Source organism: Monopterus albus, unplaced genomic scaffold (assembly GCF_001952655.1).
Source record: "Monopterus albus unplaced genomic scaffold, M_albus_1.0 scaffold51.1, whole genome shotgun sequence".
In the NCBI taxonomy this organism is placed as follows: Eukaryota; Metazoa; Chordata; class Actinopteri; order Synbranchiformes; family Synbranchidae; genus Monopterus; species Monopterus albus.
The window spans coordinates 7050511-7066467 of NW_018127931.1; the positions used below are offsets into that span (position 1 = coordinate 7050511).

The following is a 15957-nucleotide window of genomic DNA, read 5'->3' on the forward strand; positions in this document are numbered from 1 at the left end:
TGATTGATTGATTGTTTATTTTGAATACATATATAGGACTAAAAATGTACAGTTGTAGTCTAGGAATAGGTTGATGTACTGTAGATCAAAATGTAATTTGACACCACTGAATGTGGTTATGACACTTTTTAGGTTTTGTATGCAGCTTAATGAACAAGAGAAAACTGCATGTAAATCAACAAAAAATATTCATTTCAAGCAGTGAATGAGAAATGACTTCTAGGAAGTGTCAGTGGTGGTTACTACAGCAGATTCAAACATCAAATACCCCTAACAATGAAATTCTCACCAGTGTCCATTAGTAGCTCCTCCAGTTATGATGATGGACAAAATGGATTTTGATGAAGGTTTCTGCAGTGCCTGCTGCATGATTTATCTACAGAGTGACTACAAGAATCAGCAAGTAGTGCAGTGAGAAATGCTAATATTCCTCTGAAATATAGTAGAAATACTCTTGTACAAATAAGCATCCATCATTCATAGTTTTGTCATAAGTCAAAGTCGAAGTGTTTATTTGTCATATGCACAGTTAGGAAACGTGTTTCCCTGTACAATGAAATTCTTACTTTGCTGTCTACATGAATGCCACACAATACAAATGAAATATGAAGTAGATAAATAAATAACACGCACAAATACATAAGTATTAGCATCAGCTAATAATGGGGGACTAATTTCAATGACTACATACTGCATGGCAGTGTTGTGAATTTCAGTATCATCACTAAACTCTTAATACACAATGTATTTGTTTATTATATGTTTTTTATTATATTAGTTTTCTGTAAAGTAACTCAAATACTAAAGCATCTCATAATTGTACTTCAACACTGTACCTGAGCAAAATTTTGTACCTAGCTACTTTTTAGCACTGTCACATTGTTTCCTCAATGTAGGCTGAAATAATTGCGCTATACTTAAACAGAAATGCTCCATACTGATCACGTGTTCACTGACATCATCAAAGTTGATACAAAAACTCCCACAATGCACCGCTAGGTCAGCTGTCATGTTCTTTTTTCCGCGTTTACTCAGGGATCTTCCACGTGAGTGATAGTTTGTTGTAGTTGTAATGGCAACAGACCAAATAGTTATGAATGGGGACGAGGACGAGGAGTTCCGAGCCTTCGAGGCGCTACACGCCGGGGCCCTGCGGTCCTCAGGAATTCCCCAGATGTATTGGAGGAGCCTGCATCACAAAATCACAAACGAGGTCTGTCCTCTGCTAACTAGGATAACAATAACTCTAACGCACACGCTCAGTTATGATAGTAAGTGAAACATTCAAGGTAGAATACATCCAGCGGCGAGATAAACTGGTTCAACACTGAAATACACTTTGTTAAATATCTTCTTCTTCCACATTTTGGGATGCACATAAGCTTATCTAAAACAGGTTAGGGCAAATAACGTAATTTAACGTTGTACAACTATACTTTATAAAGTTACTTTATTATATTATATTATAATTTTATTCTGCGTTTCATCATCGAATATTGCCTGCTAAAACATTTAAGTCTTGGTTCTGCCAAACCCGCATAAAAAGCTAATGATTTTAATTCTCTTTTGTTATTTGCACGTCGGATTGAGCATAGCAAAAAACATAAGGGGTGTGTTTGCTCCTGTGGTAAATTCCGCAAGCAATAAGCGACATTTAACCCGCTGTTTTAATCACATTTCTATCATATTTCACATGCCACTTGGGGTAGAGGTATTTGCTTAGCAAATTCAGAGAATCACTAGAATTTTCAAGTGTGGAATCTTATTAAAATAAATGCTGTTTGGATTATCGGATGCATGCCGGGTCGAAAAGTGGAACTAATAATGTATTAATAGTGTTAAATGGCTTCATGAGTGGCGTGTGCCAGTGATAAAAGGCAAGCAAACCTAACATTGACATTTTTTTGGTGAAGTTACAAGAGAATATGCTGATTGTGTTTGTGTGAGAAAATGACTGCAGTGCCAAGAATCATTTATTGAACAATATTATTGAACTATGATTGAGGACAGGAGACAGGATCGCCTTGTTAGTTTTTAGTCTGTCACTCTACAGAGGAAGTCAGGTAGTCTGGAGTACATCTTCTCCCCCGGGTCTTCACGCAAAAAGCGCCTGATCAACCCTCCTGCTACTTTTTATTTCCATCTCTCTCTTCCTGGCGTTCTTCCTTCATTACCTCAGCTCTCAACTGATTTCCCCTTGGAACAGCACAGAGAGAGAACAAAAGGTCGCTGACCTTTCCTTGTTACATAAGCATTTTCCTCAACTAACACTGGAAGTCTATTCTAATATACAGTATTATATGCAATATATACCATAGCACATGTTAACAAAGAATTAACTGCTAAACATATACTGTTTGTTTTAATCACTACATATGTCACAGATTTATGATGCTGGGGAAGTTTTTGGAATCATGCAATTTCAAGAAGAAGACGACGAGAATGAGCAGGGGGGAAACGGAGACACTGAAGAGAAACAGAAGGACAATCCTGCAGCTGTGATCCGCTGTAAAGTGGTTGTGACCCGGGAGAGTGGGCTGCAAACCTCTGAGCTGACCAGGTGAGGGCGGCAGAGGCCCAACAATTCCACTTGACAGACGTACTAAAAGTATGTTATGGGATTTGTGTTGCAGCGTGTTCTTTTATGAAGAATGATCGGAGTCAAATATCACTTTTAAACATTCAATTATCACAATTGAATAGACAATCGAATAAAGCAATTTACAGAGCTCTGGGTTCCGTCTCTATCTGAAGCCCTGACCCTAAACAGCAAAACCGTTCAGCTTGTCTTCAGGACAAGGGGAACGCCTGCCTACCCTCCTGGAACCCAATTTCTTATACAATTTTGAAAAAGTAGCTTAATCTGGTGCCTCTCGTGCTGTCCCATTGGTCCATCCATCCAGGTCCCTCCTGCTCCAATGTGGAAAGACAGTTTTCCTAGAGAGGGAGGAAGATCTGACACTTCCTGTGTGTGTGTATGAAAATAGCTATTTTACCAGGCAACTGTTTCTTCTAGGCCAAAATCTGATTATAACCTTGGTGTGAATCTTAGTATCTTATCAAACCCTAACTCCCCTGGCTTCAAAGCTCAGAGGGAATAATGAGCTCTTGTGGAGAAAAGGCAACAAATCTAATGGAATCCTGTGGGATGATGAGACCTTGGAAAGCTACTCAGTGCACCAGACTTTCAATCTCAAGGGCCTGCAATATCACACAGTGTCTTTCAATATTCATACAGTAACTCATACAGTTTCTCGTCATTTTAGTGAACATATAATTGGGTGAGTAGTAACTTCATAAACATATCTGTGACATGCAATATGTGAACTTATGTATTCTGAAATATAATCTTAACTATTCATTCTAATATGATAGAATAGTCATACACAAATGTATGAATTGACATTTTTAAAGCTAAATTTAATATAGTGTTATTTCAGCTTTAATTTTTATAATAACTATCTTATATTATTTTTCATTACATATATCTCTATTTAAAAATACCCCTTTTCAAAAATGGTTTTGTTTCATAATGATATTTTCTCTAACACTTTTTTCATATTTCATAATGTCACATTTTTCTTCTGTGCTCTTATTTTTTATGATGGTGGCGTAACAGCATCCACATTCCTCACCGCTTCTAAACATAGCAGACTTAACAACTGCTACAAGATGTAGCCAGTTAGCATCTGTTACCTAGAGCAACAACAATGCCAAAGCCATTCTGGGTTGTCGTGGCAAGAGTGTGATAACGACTAAATTAATTCAGACAAACCATTACAATTCAAAGGATCATTTAATATTACAGTTATTCTCAATAGAGTAGTATTTAAACAGATAATCTTGTAGTTAGGGAACAGAGATCAGAGAACAGAGACTCTCCTCCTGCACTGTGATAGATAAAACCTAAAGATTGTCAGAGCACCAGTCAGTCAAATCAGTTGTTGTCTGTCCTGAGTCAGTCAGCGTCTTCCCCAGCCGGCTGGGTCCCCAAAAAGTACCTCGTCTACTGTTTACTGCAGCATGGTCATCTTCTCTCTCCTCAGGCTCACTCCTTTTTATCAGCTCCATAGCCACTTCCCAACAGCTGGACTCTGTCCGTCTTGACGTCTATCGGCCCCCCTTCTCACTCCATTCTGGGAACCCTCTACAGCCTTCCTGGGAGGTTGACTCCCAATGTTCTGGCAGAGGCCCTCACCAAGGAACATCTCTGACCATACTTAGGATCTAACTAGGATTCTAAGTATTAACTATATAACCACTTACATAAGCCCATTGTCCACCTCACATGAACTTAATAAACCCATAATCACTCAGCTCTTCCTTACACAAGCTAATACCAAATAAGATCTATATGAGCTACATACTGTTCTATTACATATTTCTTCTGGAATCTGGTTTATTTTTAACCACTACAGGGTCAACCAACTAGAAGCTAAGTAGCATAAAATAAGTGTTAAGAAAGTGAAGGTCTTTTGAGATTTGAAATAGTCTAGATTACACTGATCATTTTCCTACCACAGTCTTTTACATTTTTTGAATGTTTTTTTTTATGCCCATCTCCAGATTCATCCCATTAGTCTGCACTTACAGCAGATTAACTGAAAACTAAACAGACATGGTGTTCTCTTAAGATATGAATAAACAGTAATTCTGCCATAAATCTGCCACCCCACTCTTAACTTACATTACATCAGCACACAGAGTTGCTGCTGCTGAGGCAATTCACTACCTCTTCAAGTGGAGTCAGTAAGAGGTCAAGGCCATGGCTGTTTGTAGCACAGTTAGACAATGTTACCACACATTTGACCCTTTTAATGTTCCTGCCCCCCAAAAGCTGTGGAAGATCTTTTTAAAAAACTTTTTATTTCCTTTTGGCACAGACAAAAGTTATTTTGTTTTCAACTGGTTGTGCATTTGAGATGTCCCCCTGCAGCAATAGTGCATTTTCAAGAATCTGAAATTAAACAAGACAAAAAACTAACCTAATAGTTTGGTTTGGTTTTGTCATCAGACACCCCACAGGTAACATGCTCAAATTATTCAATCTTAAAAAAAAAAGGCAAGCTCTATTAAAAACAACAAAACCTCATCTACTTTGCCCCCCCCCAACACCCACACAAAAAAACCTTAGCAAACTTTTATTGATTTCAATAAAACTATAGTTCAGACATCCAGAAGGGGCTCAGAGTAGAACCTCTGCTCCTTCACATCGAAAGGAGCCAGGTGAGGTGGTTCTGGCATCTTATCAGGATACCTCCAGGGCGCCTCCCTTTGGAGGTCTTCCAGGCACATCCAACTGGTAGGAGACCCTGGGGCAGACCCAAAACATGCTGGAGAGATTATACAGTATATCTCATCTGGCCTGGGAACGCCTTCGAATCCTGCCAGAGGAGCTGGAATACGTTGCCAGGGAGTGGGATGTCTGGACTACCTTGCTGAACTTGCTGCCACCATGATAAGCGGATGATGATAAATGGATAAAACTATGCTCTTTAAAGGGAGTCTCTACAATGAATATCTGAGCATCTTTCTTCTTGCAGTATTTTCCTTGTGGATCATGCCTGGACATACCGTGTGGATCACGCCCGTCAGCAGCTGGAGCAGATCCCAGGCCTGCTGCCCAGAATGGCCACCCTCATGGGGGTGGACTTCCACGGCGAGGCCCCTGACCCAGACACAGTGGAACTGGTGATGGAGCGCATGTGGAAGTACAACCAGACTTACCAGCTCTCTCAGGGGGTACGTATATTAGGAAACCTCATCCTCCCTCTCAGACACTATTGTTACAACGTATTTGCTGTTTTACCCAATGACAGGTCTAATGAGTAGTGAAACAGGCAGAGGTAATGATACGCACATGGATGTTTTAAGGGCATTTCTACATCTATTTATGGTGAAATGTGGAAGTGGCAGTGGGGATGGAGTGTGTGCTCACTTTTCTACAATGACTGAGATTTATAAAACAGAACCAGGCATAGTCACAGTTTTCTAAATGTTAAAAAAGAGCATGTGCTTTTTTCTGTCTTTGAACACAGCTGGGAAACTATACAGAATTTAATCACAAACCTGGAACTGTGTTTAACACGGCTTCTTTAGATTATTCTAGTCCAGGTCTGACAAGTGTAAGTGTAGTGGTTTAGACCTGGGGCCTCATTTATTAACCATGTGTATGCACAGTTTTGTGCTTTCTTTAATTTCACCACCACATAAAGTGAATAACCTGTGAAACTCTTGTCGTGATATTGTCTGTGTATTTGTCTTTTAGATTCACCTGGTTCTTTTATCTGAAGGCCCCAAGAAGTAACACTCAGGAAACAAGAATCAGCTTTACGTAGATTTATTTTCTTCTGGTTAAATGCAGAGTTATTACAGCGCTGGGCTCTGTGAGATGACAAGTCCCAAGAGCTCTGATAATACGAAGTAGAATGAATGTTATATTGCAGCCATATGCTAAAATCATTTAAGTTCATTTTTTTCCTCATTAATGTACACACAGCACCCCATATTGACAGAAAAACACAGAATTTTTGACATTTTTGCAGATTTATTAAAAAAGAAAAACTGAAATATCACATGGTCATAAGTATTCAGACCCTTTGCTCAGTATTTAGTAGAAGCACCCTTTTGAGCTAATACAGCCATGAGTCTTTTTGGGAATGATGCAACAAGTTTTTGAGTACATGCAGGAATGTCCTTGAAGAGTTGAACAGATCAAGACCTCAATGGCCTGTATAGCTGAAAGTATGCTGGACTTAAGTGCCAAAAAAGGGGGAAGATCCCAGAATAATAATAATAATAAATAAAGAACAGGAGAGCATAGTGTGGATGCTTTACAGCATCCACACAATTAGACTGTGTCATCAGTGTGGTGAATGATATCACGCTTTCTCACACGTCTGCTCTGACGATGCTTTAATGCAACTTTTGTCCACAACAGCTCTACACATTACAGTGGACTTTCAAAGGGCCGTGGGTGTCCATATTTAGCATTCTGGAAGCATGTCTTTATGTAAAAGACAATAATATTTGTCCTTTATGTCTGTACATGCCCAAGCAGATAAATATAGAACAAATTAGATTTATCATTGTTCTCTGCAAGAAGTTCAATTTTCTTGTTCATACAAACATTTCTTATGGACACATTTAGAACTCGATCTATGCTTTTGACAGAAGAAACAGTCTCAGCCTGGACCAGGAAATAGGTCTAAGACCCTCTCCAACACTGTGTCCAAAAGTACTTTGAAAAAGACAGCTGTGTCATAAAGATGTCAGATAATTGGCTCAAGTCCCTCCTTCTTAACACAATTATTTCCATCTCCCTCTAGCCTTTTTTTTTTTTTAAGAAATGATTAAAACAAATAAATTACTTTAATTCATAGTTAAAAGATACTTGCATGATTCTTTAGTACACGTTTCACCTTGTAAGTGGCACCAGTACCGTGCCAGCATTTGTATCTAATAAGCTACTTTCTCACGGGAACAATTACTCTCGAAGTCTGATAAATGAATGTAATGCAACATAAAAAGGCCAAAATAGGAAGGAGTACTTGCACAGATTAAACCACAAGTCTGTAGACATGGGCATAGTGTCAGTCATCTTTTTGTCATCCTCCACATCAGTCGTCACTTTTTGTTTTCATGTGCAGACAGCGGAGGAGAAGGCTCCTGTGTGGTACATCATGGATGAGTTTGGCTCCCAGGTGCAGCACTCTGACCACCCCAGCTGTGGCATGGCTCCCTTCTTCTACATACAGGGCCAGTTGGCCTACACTGTCCTGTGGCCTCTGCATGACCTGCAGGAGGGAGGTGAATGCACAACTACACAAAAAACAGAGAAAGTGTCTGAAGGCCATGATTTGCTAACCCCTGGACTTAGGAATTAAAGTTTCAAACGCTGCTCGAGGTTTTTAGGTGCAAATACTCACTCAGTAATTGACTACCATGAACCTGAAACCAGGCTACCCCGCAGACCTCCCACTTTCATGTTATCAATTCAAGGCAAGACCCAAATCCTCCTAAATTAAGATCAATCTGCAGTGATAGGCAGCTACTTCCTTATACCTTCAGATGTTACAATACTGGGAAACTTTTAGGAGCCAGTATACTTTGGCTCTTTGAGGAAGTGTTTAGTTTGGTCTGAAATAACCCATAAAACCCGTGACATTGGCCATGTGAGACCAGGATTTTTATTTACAGTGTTTAGCTGACACTGGTTAACACTCACTTCATAAAATATAACTTGGAATAAGTAGATAATCGACTGATTTATGTAGAGTATCTTTTAATACAATTTTATTTTAGAATCGTTAGAAATTTGGTTTTTAATAATTAGTCAGCACTACTTTACTTTTATAACCAAGCTCTGAAGATCAACAAAAGCTATTTCTAATCATTAGTTTAAGCTCTCTCCTCTAATAAAATCCTCACAATGGGCTCTCACATTACTGAATAAAAGTCAAAGAATCTCTCCCTGATCACCAGTCACTGGTTGGTTCAAGCTTCTGGTGGTTAGATTTTGTTGAGAATTGCAATTCCAATGCCATTTCCCTCTAGGCAAGGACTCTTGCATCCTCTTGCTGAATTATGGAATTTTGCCGAACAGTCCAGGTATCCATCATTGCATCCCCCTTGTGGCAGTGGCTCTGTATCTTTCTTTTGTTCCTTTGAAAGGGAATGAGGGGATATGAAGTTGCTGTTGATGTCTTCCTGGCTTGCTTCCCTGAGCTGCTCCAGTCTTCAAGACCTCAGAAAATAAGCAGAGCATCTGGCAGCAATTCCTGAATGTCTCTCTGTCCCTCTTTTAATTGTGGTTTTTAAAGGGTTTCTGTGAGTTAGGCTGCCTTCTCTTCCCCAATCAGACGTCCCCATTTTATCAACTGTCACTGTCTCTGGCATTCAGACAGTTGGGTCTATTGTATTACCTCTTGGTTCACTCCCGGCCCACACCCGGGCTGTGCCTGTAACCACCAACTGTCACCATGACTCACTGTTTTCCCCACTCCTCTTTCTCAGCTTCTACTGCTCACTTGAACAGTTCAGTCTAATTACATGAACACCATTACATTTTATAATTATCAGATCAAAGGCATTCTTGAAATAAAATCACTCTTATACTTTGTCAAACATTTCATTACTATTCATTAAGCAAAACATTTTAAGCAAGTTATGTTCATAATAATCCTTACTTGTTGATTGCTTCAGCTTCCTACTTTATGCCTTTAGTTATCACTTAATTAATTTCTCCCTTTTCCATTCCCTCTTGCTGTTTTCCTCTTCCTCCTCAGGGTGCAGTTCATCCATCCACTCGTACATCAATACATAATCTTCATTCTCCTCAATTTCTTCCTTTTCCTCTTCCCAGAGGTTTAATAATTATTCTACCATTGGTCCGAGTGTGATAGGAGAATACAAATTTACCATCAGCTCCTCTGTGCGCTCTTCTTCCTCTATTGTGGTGTTTTCCATCAAGGGTGCATTCTCTTCTGGATCAGGCGACACTTTCACCTCCTTTACCTGCTTTCCTGTCATTTCCTCATTCTCTGCTTCCTTGAGTTTTGGGAATTCTAATATTCTTTGATATACTCTTGTTGTTCTTTAGAGACTTCTGTTTGCAAAGAGACAGTTTGTCTTCTGGCTTCCTGTAGCTCTTCCTGTAAGGTTAATTCAGTCACCGAAGGCCAGCATTACTTCTTCCTTCTCAGTGGCCTCAGGAAGAAAAACCTTAAAGAAAGAAAGTCTGGTGATTTTTTTTGTGTTTTCCCCACAGCCTGATATATCTTCTTCCACTGTACCACAGAGCTCCATTGGTGTCTGAAAAACTATTACAGACACATCAGCGAGCCACACTTGCACTGGGTCAGATGTTCCTTCATCACCATGAAAATACACACACGCTGTAGTTTATTTTGACTCAGTCCCACATATACCATCTTGCTGCCACAAAAACTCACTAGAGCACCAAATATGGATTAATGCACCACTGAAAATAGTCCCCAACAAATTCACAATTTCCTTTTTGATTTAAAAGTTTTCACTCTTCAGTAAGAACTAGTGTGCTTGAAGCTGAGAGCCACAGACAGAGTAGGGAACTGGAAAGCACTGAGCAGAGCTGTGCATTTTATTACTTCCACAGATGAAGTAACCCGTGATTATACATATGGAGAGGCAAACACCCTGGTGAGGAAATGCCGTCTGTTACCATGGATACCTGCTGATCTAGAAGGCGTCAGCAGTGCCACCACCGAACCCCCAGACTCATTCTTTGAGGTGAGGACTGTCAGCCTGATTCATCACACACAACACTTCACTTGTTCCACTGCCATGCTGAAGTGAGAGGAAAAAAATTGATTCACCAATGCTAAAAAAAAAAAAAATTCATAAAAAATTGTCACAATGTTGACAGAACGAAAAAGATGGAACTCAACCGTGAAGCCAGTGTTGCTCACAAACAGCATGCACATACAAGAGTTGTGTTGTACATCTATAGTTGTAACGTTAGTTCATCTTCAGATAAGGAATTCATTTACGTGTGTATTTGCTTGATAATGAGTTTTGAAAAACAAGTTTGGAGAACTATGTGAATATCCTCTACACCCTGTTCACCCACGACTGTGTCACCTCCCACAAAGACAACATCATCCTAAAGTTCACAGACGACACCACAGTGATAGGTCGCATCACTGGCGGGGACGAAGCAGCCTACAGGAGGGAGGTGGCCGGTCTGGTGTCACGGTGCAAGGACAATAATCTCAGCCTCAACACGGACAATATGAAGGAGATGATAGTGGACATGAGGAAGGAGAGGAGATCTCACTGGCCATTGTTCATCCGGGGGCTCGAAGTGGAGAGGGCGAGCAGCTTCAAATACCTGGGCGTCCACATCAGTGAGGACCTCACTTGGACACTTAACACCATACAGCTGGTCAAGAAGGCCAGACGGTGGCTGTACCTCCTGAGGAGGCTGAGGAGGTTTGGCATGTCACCTAGGATCCTCAGCAACTTCTACAGTTCATTAAGAGCATCTGGACCAGCTGCATCACTGTCTGGTATGGCAGCACTTCTGCTATGGACCACAAGCACCTGCATAGAGTGGTAAAGACTGCGGAGATCACCAGGACTCCACTGCCCTCTCTGCAGAGCATTTACCACCGCAGGGTGCGCAGGAAAGCTGCCTCCATCCTCAAAGATCCAACCCACCCCCAGCATGGACTGTTCACTTCTCTGCCCTCTGGACGGAAGTTCAGAAGTGTGAAATGCAGGACCTCTTACTGACCTCCAGACAGCTCAGCGACACAGTGCCACACTTCATTCAAACTGGTAGGACAAAGAAAACACCGTTTTTATGTGTCTGTTTTGGATAATGATGGCTTTCTTTAGTAGTAACGCTGCAGCGCAGACGCTGTTCTCCACTGCTGCAGACATAACGTTAACAACAGCACAACTGAGCGCTCCGCTTTGTTCTTCCGGAGAGAAAAATACAGTAACTCAGTCTTGATAGGCTGGAGACTTTAATTTGGTAATAACTACGGTTTTCATGAGACATCGGTCTGCCAGGGTGTACTAAGCTGTTGGCAGGGCTCACATGGCCAGAAGTTCTGGTTTGAAGCCTTTTTTGTGCCAGAGTCGAGCTGGGGTCCAACTGAGTCTCTCTCCTGCTTTGCAGTGCCTGGAATCAAGGTTAATTTATTAAGTTCAAGTTCAAAGTGTTTATTGTCATATGCACAACAAACGGGTTTCCCTGTACAATGAAATTCTTCCTCTGCTATAATAATAATTTATTTGTTTATATAGCGCTTTACAACACTGAAGGGAGCTCAAAGTGCTTCACAGTAAAACATAAAACAGAGCATGCCAAAATACATAAACAAGTTAACATTGCACAAATTTAAAACAACGATCTGTAAGAACTATAACACTCCTGTAGAATACAAATGAGTGAAAATACAGAGAGTAAGATTACGAATTATAAAATCAGGAAGGCCTATAGGGCCTATATAGCATCGCTGCTAAATATTAGATGCCACATGCCAGTCTGAATAAATGTGCCTTTAATTTAGACTTAAAAACCATTAACTTCGTTATAGATCGAACCTCAGGGGCAGGGCGCTCCAGAGCTTAGGGGCATACACGACGAAAGAACGATCTCCCCACTTTTTATACCTTGCCTGCGGGACAACCAGAGACACATGCTCAGAGGAACGCAGCGCTCTGACCGGGGTATAAATGATTAAAAGATCGGTCAAATAGACTGGCGCAAGACCATTAATGGCCTTGAACACAAACGGTAAAATTTTAAAATCTATTCTAAACTGTACCGGAAGCCAGTGAAGGAACTGAAGAACTGGGGTGATGTGAGCATTCTTTGGAGTGTTTGAATTTGGAGTGAAGGAAGTTCTGTGCAAGCCACAACGAATGCCAAACAATATAAAGTCTTAAGTATAAAATAGATTAATAATGCAAAATAAAGGCAATTTTAAAAAAATGTGAAAAATATACTAGAAATATAAACAACATCAGCTGTATGTCCAACAGTCAGCAATGAGTATGCAATTATACATGTACAAACTGAAAATGTAAACAGTTAAGTGAGAGAGTCCATGATTATAAACTCCTGTCAACTGTTTAGGAATCTAATGGCAGTGGGAAAGAAAGAGTTCTTTAATCCAGAAGTCCTGCATTTCACACTTCTGTACCTCCGGCCTGAGGGTAGAGTTGTGAACAGTCCATGCTGGCGATGGGTGGGGTCCTTGAGGATCGAGGCAACCCTCCTGCGGACTCTGCAGACAGGGAAGTGGAGTCCTGGTGATCTTCTCCGCAGTCTTTACCACTCTCTGCAGGCGCTTGTGGTCCATAGCAGTAGTAATGCCATACCACACGGTGATGCAGCTGGTCAAGATGCTCTCAATGATGCAGCTGTAGAGGTTGCAAAGGATCCTTGGTTGACATGCCAAACCTCCTCAGCCTCCTCAGGAAGTACAGCCGCCATTGGGCCTTCTTGACCAGCTGTGTGGTGTTAAGTGTCCAAGTGAGGTCCTCACTGATGTGAACGCCCAGGTATTTGAAGCTGCTCACCCTCTTCACTTCGAGCCCCCGGATGAACAGTGGCTGATGAGATCTCCTCTCCTCCCTCATGTCCACTATCATCTCCTTCGTCTTGTCCATGTTAAGGGTGAGATTATTGTCCTTGCACCATGACACCAGACCGGCCACCTCCCTCCTGTAGGCTGCTTCGTCCCCACCAATGATGCGACCTATCACTGCGGTGTCATCCACAAACTTTAGGATAATGTTGTCTTTGTGGGAGGTGACACAAAATCTAAGAGCCAGTCGCAGAGGGTGGGGTGTAGACAGTTTGTGGGGGATGACCGTGTTGAAAGCGTAGCAGTAGTCAATAAAGAGTATCTTGATGTAGGAGTCTTTATTTTCCAGGTGGGAGAGGGAATAATGAATTAGTTATGAATATTCTGAGTTCCTCAGGAAAAAAACATCTCTACAAAATGTCTGCTTTGGACTTGTGGATGCTACATATTGCTCGGTAGCAGTTAAGTACTTGGTTTTGATGCTCATCAGAACTGTCTGTTAAGCTTCATTATCAGCTCGGTGGGCACAGGACAGAAATCAGCTGTATGACACACAGTAAACTAGAGTAAGAGCCAAAATATAGTGCCCTTCTTTTCATTTCTTTTTTTATTTATATTTTTCAATTATTTATCCATTTTTAATTTAAAATGGTTCTGAATGGAATTGTGACAGCAAGAATTGGAATCGAATCCTGAGTTTACCAGAGATTCCCACCCCCACTGTTATTATTATTGGTAATTTTTTATTTATTTATTTATTTCCCCCACCCCTCCTTTTCTCTTTTCTTGCATTTCATAGATTGCATAAGTTAGAAATACCCACACTTCACATCCTCACACTACAGTCTTGTGAAACACTATCTTTTTGTAATGTCATGTATCTGCTGTCTTGTCTCCCATGTTTGGTCCTGTTTTGTTAATGTGTTACTTTGTTTCAATAATAAAAAAAAAGAGAGATTCCCACCCCTACTGGCATGTGTGGTGGTATGGTAATGGACAAAATCTAGCAGTGAACAAGGAGTAATTCAGGCAGTGAATAAAAGAGAGTCACCAGTAAGCCGGGGATGAAGACATCAGCATTATTTGCAGAGTTGTAGCCTCCAGGTATTTTACATAAGACCTCTGGCCAGACATTTATCGTCACAAACAAGACTGTGAGGTTCAGACTGTCATGTGACCTAGTTCACAATATTGTTTGAATACCAAAAGAATGTGAGGGAATGAAACCAATCCAACTATACTATATACATGTTGCTGGTATGAGCTCCGTTTTATACTGAGAAAACTAACGTAGAGGAAGTACTCGGAGTGTTGCCAGATGTGGTTTTGTAGATATCCCCCTGCATTAAAGGCATCAGATTCGACTACTCCTACACAGGCACACATAAATTATATTGAAGACAAAAATCACCTGTATTTTTATTCAACAAATGAGTCTTCTACAGAGGCCCCAGAGGTTCACAGGACTGTGCCTGCATTTGCTCCTGTGCACATGAACTGTGAGCTTGTCCAATCCAGTTCTAATACATGGCCAGTGGGGTCCTTGAAAGAGGCTCTGTCTGGCAAGTTCAACACATGACAGAGACTGATTAACAGGGCTGGAATTCCTGAGATCCTTATATAAATAAAATTGGCCTCTGTCTATTTAGTCTGTTTGTTTATGATAGAACAACCCTAACACGGGCATGAAACATATGGGTTTTTTTTTTTTTAACCTTACCATTAAGTCCCACTGAAACATCACTCTGTTTCAAGTAGCTCCAACATCAGTAAATCCAGCCGGTGATTGCTGCGTCTTCCCCAACAGGACCACATACAATCCCAAAGTAGTGAAAGTAATCCCAACAGGTAGCGTAGCACTAACAATAACATCATGGATTGTTAATTTGCTTGTTAACCAGAAACACATAACATGCAGCCTCAAACAGTCAAAACAAACAGGTACTGTGCTCCGGGGGAATCCAGCATTGATGTGTTGAACACTAACCACTGCAGGGGACTTCACTGGATGGCTGATTGTAGGTTAGACCTAATCAGGTAAAACAGCGAATCCCTGCACAGGAACCTTCCTGGACATGCAGTAACCCCAGGGCTTGTGTTTTTCTCCACAACCTCTGGTCACAGTACAGCAGCAGGAGGGAAAATATATCCACAAAACCAGGCGCAGTCAAAAAAAAAAAAAAAAATCCACTTTTACAATAGCGCCGGTGGATTTTAGGGAAGCTCACAAGAATGTGAAGCTCCCTGGAGATAATGACCATTCAAAGAAACTATCATTTAATGCTTTATTCTGAAAAAGTCTGACTTTTTTTAATACAGTATACAGTATAGACTGAATACCAGACTGCATAGAGTTGAATACATCCACACTACACATCCTCAGACACACACAAACTAAATGTCAAAATCCCAATGTCTTATTTCCTATGCTATGTCCTTTGACCTATAAATGTGTTGTTTTGTGTGTCCCCCCCAAAGAAAAGTGGACTTAAGATTTTGCTGTAAAGAGAAAGCATTGGTTAAAACATTAAAATAAGACAGTTTGGGTTTCACTTGGATGCATAATTTCATGTGTTGATGTGAGAAGTTATTTTAAATGAAACATTAATTCCTCAGAAAGTCCCACTAATAGAAGATGCTGTTAAGTCTTCACTGTCCTTTGTGTGTGTTTCTCAAGGCTATTGCACAGGAGAACAAGGAGCAGCTTCCACTGGAAATCCAACCCTACACTGTGCCCAAGGACAAAATTCTCAAGTAAGTGTCTTATCTCATCTGCTCACCATGAGCAAGCAATCAAAAGAGAGAAATGTGAAGGAAATTCTTCTTAGAAGTTTGAGGATCACTTTGCAGCCCCATTTGTTCTTAGTTATATATA

The 15957-nt window shown here is 40.7% G+C and overlaps 1 protein-coding gene across 1 annotated transcript in view; it reads left to right on the top strand.

The window, feature by feature from the left end:
- The first annotated feature begins 980 nt into the window (after positions 1-980).
- The window catches only part of ttll12 (tubulin tyrosine ligase-like family, member 12), a 51740-nt gene continuing 36763 nt past the window's right edge, over positions 981-15957 (top strand). Inside the window, exons 1-6 of the mRNA XM_020601340.1 lie at positions 981-1213; positions 2385-2560; positions 5544-5742; positions 7650-7809; positions 10136-10269; positions 15760-15836. Of these exons, the coding sequence (XP_020456996.1) occupies positions 1073-1213; positions 2385-2560; positions 5544-5742; positions 7650-7809; positions 10136-10269; positions 15760-15836 (887 nt within the window). The 5' untranslated portion in view covers positions 981-1072. The remainder of the gene's footprint in view (positions 1214-2384; positions 2561-5543; positions 5743-7649; positions 7810-10135; positions 10270-15759; positions 15837-15957) is intronic.